The sequence below is a fragment of the Physella acuta genome, unplaced genomic scaffold (genome assembly GCF_028476545.2).
Source record: "Physella acuta isolate Inbredline_101_S28 unplaced genomic scaffold, ASM2847654v3 ptg000830l, whole genome shotgun sequence".
Classification (NCBI taxonomy): Eukaryota; Metazoa; Mollusca; class Gastropoda; family Physidae; genus Physella; species Physella acuta.
Genome location: NW_026732348.1, coordinates 191,121 through 210,147, shown reverse-complemented (window position 1 = coordinate 210,147; position 19,027 = coordinate 191,121). Strand labels below are relative to the sequence as shown.

The window sequence follows — 19,027 nt, the reverse complement described above, 5'->3', positions numbered from 1 at the left end:
TTAAAAATTACCAACAGGTTTTTCATTAAGATTTTTCTATCATTGAGGATACCGATGTCCGATAACAGACTCTTCCATAAATAAATAGGGGAATTAGGTTGTTAGTAGTATTGTAATCTTGATTAGTTTATTGGCAAGAAATTAGGGTTAGGCGTAGGGTTGGACTAGAGTTAGGGATAGCATTGACATTAGCAAGCCATGTGCGTATTTTAGTTAACTACCAGTAACCTGGTTAGAAATTAGGGTTAGGCATAGGGTAGAACTAGAGTTGGGGTTAGCATTGACATTAGAAAGCCATGTGTGTATTTAGTTAACCTAACCTAACACCCCTTTTTAAGAAGATTTTATTATTGGACACAGGTATAAAAAGTATCCCAAAATAAATATACCATCTCTTTACAAATTTTAATTATAAAAAAAAAGATCATCGTACCACACATTTTAGTGTTGTTGATAAAAACTCCATTCAGGCTGTCATCATAGAGCCTGTACAAATTGTTGTCTTGTCTGACCACTCGAGCATGAAGACGAGATATATACTGGCTTGATACAGCATCTGATGAATCCAGGAGGAAATCTACTTGACTTCTGTTGCGCCCAATCAATGTTGTGACTTTGTGAAGACTGAAAATTTGACAATTAAAAAGTTAATTAAAAAGTTAATTAAAACAGCATCTGATGAATCCAGGAGAAAATCTACTTGACTACTGTTGCGACCAATCAATGTTGTGACTTTGTGAAGACTGAAAATTTGACATTTAAAAAGATAATTAAAAAGTTAATTAAAAAGTTGATTAAAACAGCATCTGATGAATCCAGGAGTAAATCTACTTGACTACTGTTGTGCCCAATCAATGTTGTGACTTTGTGAAGACTGAAAATTTGACATTTAAAAAGAGAATTAAAATAATTTTTAAAGTGTTGTTGACAGTTGTGTTTTCTTCTATGCTGTCACAATATAAATATTTGCGCTTAAATGCCACACTAGGGAGGGCTCATTAAAAGAGTCTAACAAAGACTAACTTATCAAACCAGGAACATTAGATCTATAGTAGGGACTAAAAACAGTCTTTGTTAAAAAAAAATGTCTTCTTTCTGATCTAACAACAGATGTTAACTGTTGTGAACTGTTAAAATATAATAAAATGGTCTTACTCCATAACATCGAGGACTCCAGGTCTAGTTGCTCCAGGCCCAATTCTCCGCAAGTGATAAATGCCTAGTTCATTCATCTTAAGCAGCCTTGTTGCTACAAGATCTAGTAGTAGATCTGGTAGGTAGATCTAATTCTGGTAGGTAGATCTAATTAGTAATTACTAGACTAAGTAGAGCGGGGCTACATAAAAAAAAATCAAAGATAAAATTCTTCAATCATCAGATTAAAAGTAATAATAGTATTTGTTATTAAAGATGCACTTAAGTCAGTGACCAATCTGCTACCTAAGGCAGATATAATTTCTAATAATACAAAATTAATTTCAATAGTAACTATTCTAAACTTCAGAATCTAATTCTAAAGTAATAATAGGCTACAAAATGAATTGTTTCAAGATATAGAAAATAATATAGGCCGTAATAAATTTATTTGGCTGGGTAAATACTAGTAGGAGTAGGAGGACGGAGTGGTCTAGTGGTAGAGAGCTGGACAGCTAACCCGTATGTCTCGAGTTCGAACCCGAATTCAAGTCAGTAGATACTAGACTGTCCCTGAATCCACTCAGCTCTGATGGGTACCTAACTCACGTTAAAAGTGACGTTATATGCTAAGTAAATACGGTTGACTGATCACAGCCTCACACCACCCCCTCATACACCAAGGTCACAGAAACAAGTGAACTACTTCCTTGCCTTAAGGCTTAAGACCGTCAGGTTTGAAAGGGGACTTTAGTTACTTACTTAAATACTAGATCTAGTAATATCTAGACTCTAGATCAGTAGCGCAGCAAGGGGGGGGGGGGGGGACCAAAATGGGTTGGAAAAATAAATTGAAAGGTTGAGGGGGGTGCTAATTGAAAGTTTGAGGGGGGGGGGTGCAAATCGAAAGTTTGACGGGGTGGGGGGGGGGGGTGCAAATCGAAAAGTTTGTCCCCGGGCACCAAGAAGGGTCGCTACGCCTCTGCTCTAGATCCAATTAAAAATTTCTTTTTCAAAGTGCATTTCAGTTCTTCTCTGTCTGTACCTACTACCTAGGCCTAGAATCTCTAGAACAGTATGTTAACTATTAATAATATTAAATTATTTTGTTATTTTATAGGCCTAATGATTAGGAAAAATATTCTAAGCTAAGCTGTCTGAAGTCTGAAAAGAAAGATCATCTAGATCTAGATTTTTTTCTAGATAAGATCTAGATCTCTAGATCTACTTTAGTACTATCTACCAGTATTACCAGTGGTAGTACCACAATGACATAGATCTATTCTAATAATTTATTATTAATAAATGAATTAGGCCTAATGAATGGATATTATTTCATTATTTATTAATATTACTCAGTCAGTACTCAGCCATACTCGATTACTCGAGATCTCGCCTAGCTAGGGTCAGACAGACGGTAAAACTCCATTTTGGCGTATTTTATTCTCCGTTGCTTGTTTACCTCCAGCTGAGCGTATTTTATTATAACAACCGAAACACACCAAAACATTAGGAAAACACGATTTATTTATTTGTATTGTATTTTTGTTTTAACAAATGAATAAAAATGAATTAAAAAAAAACCCAAAGAGACTGACTTTGTTTTAGATTTTGATAATTAACTTTTGTCAAAACTTGAGAAAAATCCAGTTTTAGAATATTGAATGTGCTAGATCTATGTTCGTGTGTCAATTAGAATTTTCATGGCAATGGGTGAAGTACGTATTCACAATGTGGCAATTGCAAGGCGGTTAAGTTTGTATTGTTACAAGTATCTCTCAGGCATGATACTTTAAATAAACATTTAATATTTATGAACTTGCAATGACCCCAAAACTGAGGCCAACACCATTTAAAACAGCTATTGCCCGAGCTATGACGTATGCTGAATATGAATATGAATATCATTTTAAAATATACATATTACCTCTATATATATACATCTATATACATACATATATATATATATATATATATATATATATCATAAATGTTTATATATTTTATATGAAGGCGTATTTAATTTATGTACGACTCTCTGCATAAACAATGAATTCTAATTTTAATAAATTGTTTATTTACATACCTATGTAGTAAAAATAGTTTAATAAAGCTCACCTTAAAGTCAATGTGAACTCACGGTGAACCCTCGACCTGTAAGGATTTTTCTCCCGCTGACGATCACACGATATTTAATTGGAACAGTTCTAATGCTTTTTTATGTGTTTTTTTTTTTACATTTTCTAATTTAAATTCACATTCACAACCAATAAGTAGAGCTAGTGTTTTCCTAACGTTTTTGTGTGTTTCGGTTGTGTTTATAATAAAATACGCTCAACTGGAGATGAACGTGAAGCGGGGGAATAAAATACGCTAAAATGGAGTTTTACCCAGACAGACGTCTTATGCCCAGACTTAGGACGTCTTATGACAGTTACTCGTTAATAAATTAGACAATGTTAGGCTTAAAGAGGGCTTTTTAATGTAGTCTATAGTGCAAGGTTTACTAGAAAGTAGAATCTATCATCGAGCAGTATCATCGAGAAGAAGAGGCTTCGGGCCTAGATTTAGAATGAAGTGTGTTATTGTTATTCCATATTTACCGCGAAACACCAAAGGTCATTTCCTGTTTAGATGCAATCTACAACACATTCATTAATTATTATCTATAATAATAGTTTCGCTGTCTCTCTATCTATCTATCTGTCTGACAAGAACGCTCTAGAGAAAACACAAGGAATTTAAAAACCTGCACAGTAATTCGAAAAACGAAATATGACGTCGACACATTTAGCGTCGAGTAGAACATAATCTCAAACCAGAGAGTGCACACAGTAATGTAATGACGTCATTGAAACATTGAAAAAAAGGAAATGTTGTCTAATCTAAATGGTTTGCGTGAAGAGTTTCTTGCATACAATTCTTCGGGTAGGGGCGAAGCCCCACCCCCGCGTAAGAACGTCTGAGGGGGGTGGGGGTGGGGGGGGGGGGGTTGAGTGGGGGGGTGGTTTTAATTTAGACTTTTTCCTCCCCGGAGAGGGGTGGGGGTACTTGAAATTTTCGGGGGCGGGGGTAGAATTTTCGGGGAGGGGCGGACACTGGAAAAAGTATATAATTATATTTCGTTGAATGGGACGGTAGACATGTTTTTTTAGGGGGGGGGGGGGGGGGGGGGGGTTGTGGGTGGGGGTGGGGGGAGGGGGGGGGTGTGGGGGGGGGGATGGGGGGTGAGTGGGGGGGGTGGTTTTAATTTAGACTTTTTCCTCCCCGGAGAGGGGTGGGGGGTACTTGAAATTTTCGGGGGCGGGGGTAGAATTTTCGGGGAGGGGGCGGACACTGGAAAAAGTATATAATTATATTTTGTTGAATGGGACGGTAGACATGCTTTTTTTTGGGGGGGGGGGGTGGGTGGGGGGTGGGGGGGTGGTGGTGTGTGTGTGGGGGGGGGGGGGTGGGGGTGAGTGGGGGGGTGGTTTTAATTTAGACTTTTTCCTCCCCGGAGAGGGGTGAGGGTACTTGAAATTTTCGGGGGCGGGTGTAGAATTTTCGGGGAGGGGGCGGACACTGGAAAAAGTATATAATTATATTTCGTTGAATGGGACGGTAGACATGTTTTTTTGGAGTGGGGGGGGGGGGGGGGTGGGGGGGGGGGTGGGGAGTGGGGGGGGGTGGGGGGGAGGTGTGAGTGGGGGGGTGGGTGGGGCGGTGGTTTCCTCATCGATACTCTATAATAAAATTACCGCCTAATTAATGTGTCTAATCTAAAAAGTGGTTTTCTCGCAATTTCTTTAATGCAATTCTTCGCGTAGTGGCTAAGCGCGACACCAGTGTTTCTTTCAGACTTTTTCCTCCCCGGAGAGCGGTGGGGGTACTTGAAATTTTCGGGGGCGGGGGTAAAATTTTCGGGGAGGGGGCGGACACTGGAAAAAGTATATAATTATATTTCGTTGAATGGGACGGTAGACATGTTTTTTGGGGGGTGGGGGTGGGGTGGGGGTGGGTGGCGGTGGGTGGGGTGGGGGGGGCTGGTGTGTGGGGTGGGTGTGGGGTGGGGGGTGGGGGGGTGGTGTGTGTGTGTGGGGGGGGTGGGTTGGTTTTAGTTTAGAGAAAAGAGACAGCACTATCAACCTAGCGCCCGGTGTATCCTTCCTCAACGGGCCATTTTTCTCGTCTATAATAATAGTTTCGCTGTCTGTCTGTCTATCTGACAAGAACGCTCTGTCTGACAAGAACGCTCTAGAGAAAACACAAGCAATTTAAAAACATGCACAGTAATTCGAAAAACGAAATATGACGTCGACACATTTAGCGTAGAGTAGAACATAATCTCAAACCAGAGAGTGCACTCAGTAATGTAATGACGTCATTGATTATCGCGTAAACATTGAAAAAAAGGAAATGTTGTCTAATCTAAATGGTTTGCGTGAAGAGTTTCTTGCATACAATTCTTCGGGTAGGGGCGAAGCCCCACCCCCCGCGTAAGAACGTCTGAGCCCCCCCCCCCCCCCCCTCCCCAACTCAAAAGAAATTTCCTCATCGATACTCTATAATAAAATTACCGCCTAATTAACGTGTCTAATCTAAAAAGTGGTTTTCTTGCAATGGGACGGTAGACATGTTTTTTTTTGGGGGGGGGGGGGGGGGGGGGGTGGAGGGGTGGGGGGTGTGGGGGGGGGGGTGGGGGTGGTGTGGGTGGGTGGGTTGGTTTCAGTGTTTCTTTCAGACTTTTTCCTCCCCGGAGAGGGGTGGGGGTACTTGAAATTTTCGGGGGCGGGGGTAGAATTTTCTGGGAGGGGGCGGACACTGGAAAAAGTATATAATTATATTTCGTTGAATGGGACGGTAGACATATTTTTTTGGGGGTGGGGGGTGGTGGAGGGGTGGGGGGGGGGGGGTGTGTGTGGGGGGGGTGGTGTGTGTGGGGGGGGTGGTGTGTGGGGGGGTGTGTGGGGGGGTGGGTGGGGGGTGGGGGGGGGGGGGTTGGTTGGTTTCAGTGTTTCTTTCAGACTTTTTCCTCCCCGGAGAGGGGTGGGGGGTACTTGAAATTTTCGGGGGCGGGGGTAGAATTTTCTGGGAGGGGGCGGACACTGGAAAAAGTATATAATTATATTTCGTTGAATGGGACGGTAGACATGTTTTTTTTGGGGGGGGTGGGGGGGGCGGTATGTGGAGGGGGTGGTGTGTGGGGGTGAGGGGTGGGGGTGGTGTGTGGTGGGGGGTGGGGGTGGTGTGTGGGGGTGAGGGGTTGGGGTGGGGGTGGTGGGGGGTGGGGGTGGTGTGTGGGGGGGGTGGGGGGGGGGGTGGGGTGGGGGGGTGGGGGGTGGTGTGTGGGGGGGGGGGTGGGTTGGTTTTAGTTTTTTCTCGTCTATAATAATAGTTTCGCTGTCTGTCTGTCTATCTGACAAGAACGCTCTGTCTGACAAGAACGCTCTAGAGAAAACACAAGCAATTTAAAAACATGCATAGTATTTCGAAAAACGAAGTATGACGTCGACACATTTAGCGCAGAGTAGAACATAATCTCAAACCAGAGAGTGCACACAGTCATATGACGTCATTGATTATCGCGTAAACATTGAATTAAAAAGGAAATGTTGTCTAATCTAAATGGTTTGCGTGAAGAGTTTCTTGCATACAATTCTTCGGGTAGGGGCGAAGCCCCACCCCCCGCGTAAGAACGTCTGAGCCCCCCCCTCCCCAACTCAAAAGAAATTTCCTCATCGATACTCTATAATAAAATTACCGCCTAATTAATGTGTCTAATCTAAAAAGTGGTTTTCTTGCAATGGGACGGTAGACATGTTTTTTTTTGGGGTGGGGGGTGGTGGAGGGGTGGGGTGGGGGGGTGGTGTGTGTGTGTGGGGGGGGTGGTGTGGGGGGGTGGGGGGGTGGGTTGGTTTCAGTGTTTCTTTCAGACTTTTTCCTCCCCGGAGAGGGGTGGGGGTACTTGAAATTTTCGGGGGCGGGGGTAGAATTTTCTGGGAGGGGGCGGACACTGGAAAAAGTATATAATTATATTTCGTTGAATGGGACGGTAGACATGTTTTTTTTTGGGGGGGGGGGGGGGGGGGTGGGGGGGGGGCGGTGTGTGGTGGGGGGTGGGGGTGGTGTGTGGGGGTGAGGGGTTGGGGTGGGGTTGGTGTGTGGTGGGGGGTGGGGGTGGTTTGTGGGGGGTGGGGGTGGGGTGGTGGGGTGGGGGTGGTGTGTGGGGGGGGGTGGGTTGGTTTTAGTTTAGAGAAAAGAGACAGCACTATCAGCCTAGCGCCCGTTGTACCCTTCCTCAACGGGCCATTTATCTAGTTAATAATAATAATAATGTAATATGGTGCCCTGTCAAAACGGCCCAGGACAAATCGGTCCGTCAAAACGGCCCCGTTAATTCGACCCCGTCAAATCGACCCCCGACAAAACGACCCAGTCAAAACAGCCCCGTCAAAAGGGCCCCGACTTATTGGCTCCCGTCAAATGGGCTCCCGTTATATTGACTCGCGATATAGAACTATAGGCTCCCGACAAATGAGCTCCCGACATTTAGGCTCCCGACTAATGGACTCTCGACATATTAGCTCCCGACAAATAGGCTCAGGACATATTGGCTCCCGACAAAGCTGCTCCCGACATATTGGCTCCCTACATAAGGGCTCACAACAAATGGGCTCCCAACAAATGGGCTCATGACATATTGGCTACCGACAAATGGGCTCCCGACATATTGGCTACCGACAAAATGACTCTCGACATATTGGCTCCAGACAAATGAATGGCATGACCACTATTGGCATAAAAGTAACCATTTTGTCCTACCTCCACTACTACTATAACCTCTTTTTAATGCCTGAATGAAATTGTTTTTCATGAACCAACATCAATTCACAAACAAATCAAGCCCTTAACAGCTAAAATCTACCAATTTTAAAATTTTGATAATGTTTAATTTATAACAGTAAAGATCTGTTGCATAAAAGCGAGCACAGAAGTGAAAATGTACGATATACATGATGTTTACAGGATAACGACATTTTGTTTTGATAATCTACAAGCATACTGGAGGTAGGAAGGTGCAGCGTGGACCCTTCTCCCCCACACACTGAGTTGGAACAGCCTATAAACAACTCAATTATGGAAGTCATAGATAGATGACCCTTAAATTAGAACATACTTTATTTTATAATAGATAAACTAATATAAAAATAAGGCCTGCCGAACAAGAGATGCATACGTTGTATTACTTAAGAGTGTTGGATAAGCTAACTAATTGATGAAGGGGTCCCACTGGCAGGTGTCATATTCAATTAGACGTACCGCTTTGCCGGGAGACTTAGTCTCTACAGAAACAGTATTGTCAGTGGTACTTTTGTCTGGAGCCAAATTGACAGGAGCCTTTTTGTCGTGAGCCAAAATGACGCTAGCCTATTCGTCGGGAGTCGTAATGACGGGGGCCGTTTTGTGGAAAAAAACTAAATGACGGGAGCCTATATGTCGGGAGCCAAAATGACAGGAGCCTATTTGTCAGGAGCCTTATTGACTGGGGCCCTTTTGTCGGGAGCCTATATAACGGGAGCGTATTTGTCGGGAGACTAAATGGCGGGAGCCTATTTATCTGGAGCCTTTATGACGGGGTCCATATGTCGCTGGCCATTTTGACGAGGTCAATTTGACGGGGCTCTTATGTCGGGGCCGTTTTGTCATTGGCCGTTTTGACGCCGCACGATGTAATATATTCAATTCAATTACATTTACGTTACGTCGTCTGCCTAAATACTAGATTCTAGTTGTAGAAATCGATACGATATTTCAATAAATACTAGGGCAACTAAACACTAGGCCTATATAACGTCTTTAATGCAAAATTTTGCATCACCTTTCCATCTGTGTTTCTTTCAGACTTTATTACCCCATTAATACAACCCAGCTCTATTAATAAACGGCTATGTATAGTCTATACATAAACATCGTTACTATTAAGTGTGTAGACATTAAAACTATCTCAGAGGAGGCAAGGGGGGGGGGGGGGGTTGTGAAACCAACTACAAATATTACAGAGGGAAAAAAAAGCTTTGTTGAATGTTGTCAATGACGGATACGTCAATCAAATGACCTGGTTAGAAAACGAGTTTTAGCCGTTATTTCGCGTGTTAGAAAACTATTTTAATAAACTGTAATAGGAATTGATTAAAATACTCTATGTTGATATGATAGAGTTCAGACAAGATTTTAGAAAAAATATCGATGTTTTTAGAAAAATTCAACAGCAATTTTGAGGCGGATTGTAGGCTGAGATGTGACGTCATTTTAGTGGGGGGGGGGGGGGGTGGGGGGGTCTGGTTTTGTGTGAAAGAGGTGAGCAGAGTTTCTTCCAGGCATCTCTTCGGGAAGGCTTTGCCCCCCCCCCCCGAAAAAAATTCTACCGCCCCCCGAACGAAATGAAATTTATATAATTTATATAGAAAATATATACTTTTAACAGTGTCCGCCCCCCCCCCCCCGAAGAAAGTCTACCGCCCCCCCCCCCCCCCGAAAATTTCAAGTGACCCCCCGGAGAAAAAAAGTCTGGAAGAAACACTGGAAGTGAGGTAAAAAACGTCAAAAAAGCGTGACGCCATTTATGGATGAGCCGGCGTTAGGAATACGTGGGACCCAGAGTAGTTTCTTCCAGGCAGTGTTTCTTCCAGAATTTTTTCTCCGGGGTGGGGGGGGGGGGGGCACTCGAAATTTTATGGGGGGGGGGGCGGTCAACATTTTTCGGGGGGGGGGGGGGGGGCGGCCACTAGTAACAGTGTATGTTTACTATATAAAATCCATCTCGTTCGGGGGGCGGTAGACTTTTTCGGGGAGGCTCAGCCCCCCCCCCTCCCCCGAAGAGATGCCTGGAAGAAACTCTGCTTCCGGGCATCTTCGGCTGCCCCCCCCCCCCCCTCCCGAAGAAAGTCTACCGCCCCCCGAACGAGATGGAATTTATTTAGAAAGTATATACTTTTAACAATGCCCCCCCCCCCCCGGAGAAAAAAGTCTCGAAGAAACACAGGTGGGGTCTAAGGCCAACCATCCGCGAGTGGCCTGAGTTTTTCTATTGGTGTCTAAAACATGTACAGTGAGGCTGTATTGTAAAGATGTCCTCATTTCTCACACGTCTAAAGCACCGACATTCACGTCAGCGCGAACATGCCACTGGGAAACTCATAAATAAGGTGTAACTGGCTGTCACGTGGTTTTCTCCCTAATTATAGACACAAACCTTCTCTTGTGAGACCGACTCCGATCACAGATCCAGTAACGTAGTATTCGAACCTGGGAGATCATTTTCTTAGGGTTTGCCATACCGTAGCCATAAATTTAAAAGTACAGTTATCCTTTAGGCCGATTCTAGTCGGAATAAGATACGCATGCGATACGCATGCGCAATGGAGAGAAACTACGACTTAGCGGCGATGTTTTCGATGGTACTGCGCACTTCGTATCCTTTACCTCACCCCACTAACTGTCACCCACCACAGTGTTCCAGTAGTTCCACCCCACTGAGCGTCCATGATTACATTTGAAAGTCATTTTTTTTATATCTGTAGCCGTAAACTGTTTGTTCACGATACGTAACCGTGTTTATTCACGATTCGAGCTAAGTCCAAATTACATCCATGTTTTTCTACTTGTTTTAAGTATAATTACTTTAGTGTTTGTTGATATTGTAATTTGTCTAAAATTCAGTGCTTACTAACAGTCTCTTTTCTAAATACACATAAAACGCATGCCTTTTATATTAACTAATGGTCATTTACAAACAACTTAAACAACTTTTTCTCATAATTTTTTGGCATGTATTGAATTTTCTTTAGTGATTTGGTCTCGATAACAGAACTCCCCCGAAGTGATGCCTGGAAGAAACTCTGTACAGTCCTGTGAACACTACGAATTAATCACATAATTTTATCAGTCTGTTAGTAATTCCGATTCTACTGAATCATATTGTTGTTTTATTTTAGTAGCTATGCATTTTAAAAACCTGTGTAGTGCTTTTATTCATCTCCATTCTCTAATGTAACTGAACAATGACTACAGAGGCGGTACTCAGCCCATCTAGATTGTGGTATGACTAAGGATTATCGACGACTATTTCTTATTATAACGATCCGCCCGCACTTCATCACCGATATAAATAGCAATTGGTGAGGGGGCCAGAGAAAGCTGACTTAAGCATAAAATGTAAATTAAGAAGGCCTGTTTTTATTAAAACGCCACCAAATTTATTTTTCACCCAATCGTTCATTAGAGACATTCAGGGGATAGCGCGAACGCAGTCCCCCCTACGAAAAAATTACGCACCCGAGTCACCCACATTTGGGGTGATCGCAGGGGTCAACCCACACGAAGTGCAATGTGCGGGCCTCGCCCTGGGAGGACCTCCTTGCTGATCAAGGTGCCTCCTGTGCCAGGTAAGTATGCATAACTCACCGTTTTGGTATATCAAGTATGAAAAAAAATAATAGATAGCTAAGGTGTGCATTTTAATAAATACATAAAATTAATAATTCAAATTGTAAGATTAAAACTGTTTTGTTTACATTTTCTTATAACACTATATATATATAAATTGTTTAAATAGACTGTAATTAAAATACGTTTTGACTTGTAGCTTAAATTTTATAATAAAAGTTAATGTAACAAAATTTATTAGTTGTCTCCCATGACTAATTTAACTACAATGTTATTACTTCCCCTCTTTATTGCTTTTTAAAAATATAATTAGTTTCAATATTTTAAAGAGGTCTTACATTTTATAGACCTATAGCACAAAGTATGACATTTTGGAGTATGCAGTATGAAAATCGGAGAGACTAAGCAAAATTTACCATACACATAGATTGATATAACGAACAAAACAAGATTTTAATTAGGCCGACAGATTTAAAAAAAAATGAACCGGACATAGTAAAAAAATATAGATCTACATAAGCGCAAGAATTAGACCAATTAAGAATTATCTTAACAAAAAAGCGGATTCGGCGAAGATATAGATCTAGATCTATAGTGAATTTAGTTACATTCCCTCATAGTCTAATCATTAAAAAAAATTATAAATAGCGAAAACAATATTAGATTTGTATTAAATAGGCCTAATAATTAGATCTACCTTCAGGTAACAAAGAGCTCTGTCACTATTACAAACAAATTTGTGGCTGTTTTTTTACCCAGGATTTTGGAGTCTAGATCTAGATAGAAATCTAGAATTTAGCATCATTTAAAATGTTTATCCGCAAGTCAAAAAACTTAAATAGCTGGCAAAAGTATACTCTTATTCTGGTACGTTTAATCATACTTGGTCATTACTTTGGCTTAGACTTTAGACGGTAATCTATCGTTTTTATTTTTAGGTAGTAGATTCTAGGTAGTAGGCTTACGTAAAATCGTCCGCGACTTGTAATGTGAAAAACAGGTGACTCCTTAAATTTTAATATTTTTTTCACATTTTGAGGAGGATTTATGTTTTGAGAATATACAAAAATGGGTAATCCCTTAGTTTAGCGTCGGTTATTATTCCGGAATCGTATAGCAGTAAAAAACAGTAAAACAATCCCAAAGTCTGTCACACACTTCCGGAATTCACCGAAAGTACTGTAAACCATACTTTATTTGGTGTCATCTTTTATTTTTATACAGAATGTTTAAAAATTTAGATAGATTTATTTTTGTAATCATTTTTACATTTTGTAATCATTTTTACTATTTTATTTTTATACAGAATGTTTAAAATTTAGATAGATTTATTTTTGTAATCATTTTTACATTTTGTAATCATTTTTACTATTTTCGTAATCTAGATTTTTTTTCTTGGCCCAGCAGCTAGATATCTACTAGCTAGATCTAGATCTAATTAATTAATGGTAGCAAATCCGCTGCAAGCAAAAAACATTAAATTATTAGCCTACACTTGACTTCATTATTTATATTAATATATGTTTTTTGTATTTTTAGATCTACTAATTTAAATCTACTATTATATTTATTCTTGTTTCCTTTTGTCGATTAAACTTAAAAAATTAAAACATTAATTTACTACAATCGACTTTCAATTTATTTATATTTCAATTTTCAATGGTCAAATAAACCATGGTTTACCGTAACTCTAGTTGCCGAGACTCAACAAACATTACCCGATAATTTCCGACGCTAAACTAAGGGATTACCACAAAAATGTTTCCTTGTTTCATTTATGTACCTGTTTTTAAACAGCTGAATTGAAACTTTTCAGTAATAAATGAAGACTAGCTCTAGCAATGTTTCCAACTGATGCAACCATGCTCATTTACTATAGCAGCCATCTTGTTTATTTATTTTTTTAATTGTAAACTTATAGCGCAAGATTCAGGGGACGCCACTCTAACTTACAGTTGGCTGCTTTTTATATAGCAAATCCTGCTCGCAAACACTGCTGTTTAAAGTTAATTTCTTGCCTATAATATTAATATATTTACTATTTAGCCATTGATTTAAGTTTATTATTCATTTATATATAATATTGGACACAAATTTATCACAATATACTTCTATTAAAGCCTTGACAATGAGGTAACTTTTTCGTACATTACTAGCCCCGGGCGATTTTACGTACCTAAAACGATAGATTACCGTTATTACTTAGTACTTACTACTAATACTACTTTACTTAACTAGTAACTACTGCACTTTCTACTAGATCTAGGTCTATTAGTTGACTATTAGCCTATTAGGTAAAGGATTCGTAATCATTATAAGCCATTGTCGCCTTGTACCTTACATTAAAATGGAAGCCCTCTGTTTTATAAGGTTTCGGTATACCAAAGTATCAATGACTCAGACTCAACTAATTTATTATTATTATAGTGTAGATGTAGGCCCAATAATTATATTTATAGCATCATAATACATATATTTTCTTTTATAAATACCCCACTTATAGCCTACAGTTTCAGTGGGAAATGTAGGTCAGCTGTCGGCTGATCTTATTGTGTCTACACTGTCTATGGAGCGTGTAGGTTATATTTTACACCCTAGTCTACTACCCTGTGTTGGCAACAATCCTTACGCCCCAGAAAACTCTACATCATGCCAGATAACAACCTGCTGTGAAGGTAAATTTCATTGTTTGTTTGTCTACAGCTAGTTTGCTCATGTTTTATATAATGTGCTAAAAACTTAATATCAATCTTTTTAGCTGTCTGGTTGCATAATGGTTTGAAAATCTATAGGCCTACATACAATTCTGAAAATAAAAGCTCTGTTGCAATTTAAATAATATTAAATGGGGTTGGGGTGGGGAGGTAGACAGCAGGACAAGAAATGATTAAAATTAAGCTTAATAGGCCTATATAAACATGAAAACCTTTCATAGACATTGTCCTCTGCTTAAAATTTTGCATTACTTAGTCCATTCAACTCTGATGTGAGTGGGGGGGAAGTAAGGATGGGTGGGTCTTGCTATAGCCCATACAGCTCCTAGCACATCAAGGCCATCAAAAGACTAGACTAGCTTTCATACTTTAGTTTATCATCAATATTGATGATTGCAAACTTGAAGATACATGTGTTAAAAATGTCTGATTATTTTTACAGTTTATGAAAGTGAAGAATCAAGGCTGGTAGTTGTACAACAGAGAGCCCCATTCATAAAGGTATTTCTCAAGTCTATCTAATCATACCAAAATATATTTGGTGTCAAGATGCCCATATATTCAATTCATGCAAAACTTCTCTCAAATATTTATAAAAACGCATCAGATTTTATTATAATTATATCATTTTCTGTTTTATGAATAAACAAAATTGCGTTTTTTTTTACAAATTTGTTTGAATCATTCATTGAATTTATTTCCTCACTATGTTCCAAGGGTAGAAGAAAAGAATATGTGGAGTGGCTGACCAACTGGATCAAAGAGCAACAGTTCCATCAAGTTGTCATCCTGACCAGTAGTTTTGCTCATGAGAGATTAGACCACCAGTTGACAGGGTAAGTTTTACTCTTTCTTTCAAAATGTCTGGGATTTCAAAAAGTAAAACAGACAACACCAAGAAGATATTCCTGCTGATTAGTGGTGATGTTTTTAGGGTAATTTTAAGTTTTCTTATATCTACATTTAGGGAAATAACATTCAAAAACATCTTGGCTAGATTTCACACTAAATACAAGAGGGAGCAGAATCATAGTTAGAGATCATTTGCATGAAGCACTGTTTTAGGAAACATTAGTATTTGGCCTCAATAGTTAGGGATCATTTGCATGAACTACTGTTTTAGGAAACATTAGTATTTGGCCTCAATAGTCAGGGATCATTTGCATGAAGTACTGTTTTAGGAAACAGTATTTTGCCTCAATAGTTGTTTTAGTATTCTTTTTTTGTGTGCTTTTATAGATAACTTCTGTGTGGTTTCTTGCTAAAGTACTATTCAATAGCTAATGCTAATACACTTTTAAATATCTACTTTACTATCCAAATAGCTAGTTAAAAATTTCTAAGAAAATGTCAGCAGTAGTACTATCCTATAACTAATTTAAATACATTTTTTAAAATGTCTGCTTGACTATCCAATAACTAATTAAAATTTAAAATAAATAGTTAATTCAAATACATCTTTTAAACATCTATATTTGTCCTTTAAAATGCTGAGTATTCATTTCGAATGATGTCCATTTGTACAGTTCTCCCTTCCGAATACTCCAGTCCCCTAAGACAGAAGAGCGCTGTGGGGCGTTGTTAAAGAGTGACCTAGGCTGGAAAGAACTTGAGCTCAGACACTCGTTTCCTGCTCCCAGCTCCAATCAACGTGACTCTAGTGACGGGGATACAAAACTTTTATACATGCCTGGCTCAGGGATCTCTAAACATCTGTTTGAGAGCTGGTGAGTGTTTGTGTTTTAAAACATCGGTGAGTGTTTGTGTTTTTCAACATTGGTGAGTGTTTGTGTTTAAAACATTGGTTAGTGTTTGTTTTAAAACATCGGTGAGTGTTTGTGTTTTATAAAATTGTGGAAGCGAACGTAAAGTGCGCAGTGGAATTTTATAAACGTTAAAACTTTTTCTCTAAAAATAAAAATATTAACACAATTTTAAAAATCTTAAAAATACATTTCCCAAAAAAATATTTTAAAAGCATTGTAAAAATGGTATTTCTAATGAAATCTTAAAAGCACTATAAATGTTAAATTGTTGTTAACTATCTTTAAAAATATTTTTTCTCGAAGACATATTTTTAAAAGCATTTATTTTTTTAATGTAAAGAAAAATTTAGTACTTTTGATTAAAATTCTATTATTTATATGTATGTTTAAAAATATCTTTACAGTCAGGAATTGCCTGTATTAGTGTTGTTGATGTTTGTTTCTGAGGGGGACAATGCACAAGATGCTATAAACATGACAGACCATCTGAACAAATGGCTGGGATTTGTTAAGGTAACTGCTGTTTTTAGTCTTCTGATGCTTGAATTTTATAAGGGATTGGAAATGTTATTCTAAGTTTGCTTTTACATCTTTATATTTCTGTTAACCCTTAAAGCATGGGCCACGTGGCCTTACATGTTATAAGTTATGTAACAGCAAAGCCACGATTGTGGCTTGGCGCGCTTTAAGGCTTGAATAAAAACAAGATATGGGTTCGCACCTTTACATTTAACTTAATTTTGCAGTAAAATGAAACAAAATGTTATTCTCATTTTGCTTTGTTTCTTAAAAAGATAAGTAATATTTCCGTTATATAAAACAAAACATGGGTTTGTACATTAATATCCATTTTCCCTACATGTTTTCAGAGTGAGAAAAAAGATCAACTATGGAATGTGCCAACATCTTGGAGTCTTGTCTTTGGAAGCACCTTTGACCCAAAACTGTTCCAATGATTTGTTGTTGCTATTGTTTTTTATTTTTTGAAATGATTAAAATATGAACAATATTGTTGATGCAATACTTCCGTTGTTGAGTTGTTTTTTAATGACATGGAAAACTTGAAAGTATTTTGGTTAGCTCCAGGTGAATTTGACTTGATGAATGTTTTACTGTTATAGATGGTAGAAAACTCAAAACTTACTGTTCAAATCTAAAAAAAAAATGTCATTTATTAAGTTTTTAATGAAAATGTGGGTTTTCACACTGGTCAGGTTACTTGCCATATTTTTCTTTGATATTTTTGCAGCGGATCTTTACAATTTGTTTGTGCTTGTATTATAATTTAAACCTGAAGATATCGGGTAAAAACTAAGGTTTAGATTGACTTCTGTAGGGGACAGAAGCTTGAGCATCATCAGATTAAACTACAAAAACAACACAAAAAAACAGTCAATTTAAAAAAAATATTTTATTCCCTTTGCAGAGCAAGTTACATTAACGAAGGAAATGAGGGGAAGTAACAAGAAAGTGTAATTTTATTTACATTAAATTTAATTATTGTCTCCCTTACTCCCATTTTCACTCAGGGAATGGTAATTATTAGTGAGACATTGGTCAACTGGTTTAAATTTTCTATGACGATCTTTTGTCTAAGCTAAAATTAAACTTGTCGCAAAAAAAAATAAAAAATAATAATAATAAAAAAAAAATGCCCAAAATCTACTCTACAAGTTAATTTTAAAAAAATCACATTTATTAAAATAATTCTGCAAATCCAGTTCAAATTTTTTTGTTCAAAATAAAACGAATCTATATAATGTAAACTATAAACAGCTACGTCACCTCCCCTCACCCTAAACATTTCCTAATGTAATTATTTCAACCTGACACATTATTCGCCTGTAAACATTCGTTGAATTCAACAAATTACCGGAATGACATAATCAACAAATTACCCGAATGACATGAACAGGTAACAATCAGACGTGGTCACCTTAGGCTGACCAGCATCCTCGTGGCCTCTCGTATGATGGCCTTGAAGTCCAGGTCCAGGTGGCACCGCCAGAACCGCCGGACCCTGCCCCAGGTCTCGGCCGGGAAGCACGGGCTCCCGATGCCGTGGAAGATCCGGGCGATGGCCCGTCCCGTCAGGGTGTGCTCCTGGCCGTACAGGGAGATGAAGTGCCGGAGGTCAGAGGTCAGCTGGTTCAGGCTAGATGGGTCCAGCTGGGGAGGGTAGTGATAGGATGGGGTTAAGTAAGGTCAGGGGGTCAAGTAAGGTCAGTGTAAGGGTTGTTCGGGGTGGGGAGTAGTATTAGGACTTTTAGGAAGGGGTCAAGTAAGGTTCAGGCTGGGGGGGGGGGGCAGCTGGGGAGAGTTGTAACGAAGTAATAGTAGGAAGGGTCGAGTAAGATGAAGGGTAAAGTAAGGTCAGGGGTTAGGTGGCTCGGGAGGGAGTAGCATTAGGGGGTTATAGGAAGGGGTCTGAAATAGATCAACTCTACTTCACCTGCACCCATGTACCGCCAGGTTAAAAAAAGGGTTATTTTACCTACCCCAAAAGCTGATAGCATTTTAAAGTTATTAAATATTAATTAAAATTAATTAAATATTAATATCCCCCCCCCCCCCCTTAAATATAACATTTAAAAGTTATTAAATTCTTAATGAAATTGTAATATCTCTTAAACCGACAAAAGAAGATAAAAATATTAGCAGAATCCAAAAAAAAAAAAAAAAAAAAAAAAAAAAAAAGACATGCAGACGACCAATGCACAAGCTAGCTAGAGTTCACTAACCTGAGGCTCCGTCTCGTCCTGCCCGTAGTCCCTGTCGTCACGGTCAAAGAACTCCTCCAGCTGTCGCTTCAGCTTGTCGCTCCTCTCTAGGTCAGGCTCCTCGCTACACATCCAGTAGTTTTTGTGGGACACGCTAGATGGACGACAGCAACAGAGCACTCGGGGGTTAGTGTTAGGGGATTTAACAGGAATATTGGGAGGGAATACAGGGGTTAGTGTTGGGTGATTTAACAGGAATATTGGG

The 19,027-nt window shown here is 39.3% G+C and overlaps 2 protein-coding genes and 1 non-coding gene across 3 annotated transcripts in view; 1 reads left to right on the top strand and 2 right to left on the bottom strand.

The window, feature by feature from the left end:
- Positions 1 to 11,405: 11,405 nt before the first annotated feature.
- Positions 11,406 to 11,569, bottom strand: LOC131951822 (U1 spliceosomal RNA). The gene has a single exon (XR_009388447.1). It is a non-coding gene; the product is annotated as a U1 spliceosomal RNA (small nuclear RNA).
- A 670-nt stretch (positions 11,570 to 12,239) lies between these two features.
- LOC131951821 (proteasome assembly chaperone 2) lies at positions 12,240 to 17,065 on the top strand. Its single transcript, XM_059314223.1, has 7 exons — positions 12,240 to 12,429; positions 14,066 to 14,237; positions 14,719 to 14,777; positions 14,994 to 15,112; positions 15,803 to 16,003; positions 16,447 to 16,555; positions 16,912 to 17,065. Exons 1-7 carry the CDS (start codon positions 12,373 to 12,375, stop codon positions 16,996 to 16,998), a joined length of 804 nt encoding a protein of 267 aa, XP_059170206.1. The 5' UTR covers positions 12,240 to 12,372; the 3' UTR covers positions 16,999 to 17,065.
- A 570-nt stretch (positions 17,066 to 17,635) lies between these two features.
- The window catches only part of LOC131951811 (ATP-dependent DNA helicase Q4-like), an 83,298-nt gene continuing 81,906 nt past the window's right edge, over positions 17,636 to 19,027 (bottom strand). Inside the window, exons 7-8 of the mRNA XM_059314212.1 lie at positions 18,784 to 18,916; positions 17,636 to 18,211 (exon numbers count right to left, since the gene is read on the bottom strand). Coding sequence (XP_059170195.1) covers positions 17,975 to 18,211; positions 18,784 to 18,916 — 370 coding nt within the window. The 3' untranslated portion in view covers positions 17,636 to 17,974. The remainder of the gene's footprint in view (positions 18,212 to 18,783; positions 18,917 to 19,027) is intronic.

Bases quoted from the DNA above. Each gene is read 5' to 3' on its own strand.
- LOC131951821 (XM_059314223.1), top strand. From the start codon at position 12,373: ATGTTTATCCGCAAGTCAAAAAACTTAAATAGCTGGCAAAAGTATACT. The intron at 16,004-16,446 runs GTGAGTGTTTGT...ATATCTTTACAG, and splicing joins AAACATCTGTTTGAGAGCTG to TCAGGAATTGCCTGTATTAG. The intron at 16,556-16,911 runs GTAACTGCTGTT...ACATGTTTTCAG, and splicing joins AATGGCTGGGATTTGTTAAG to AGTGAGAAAAAAGATCAACT.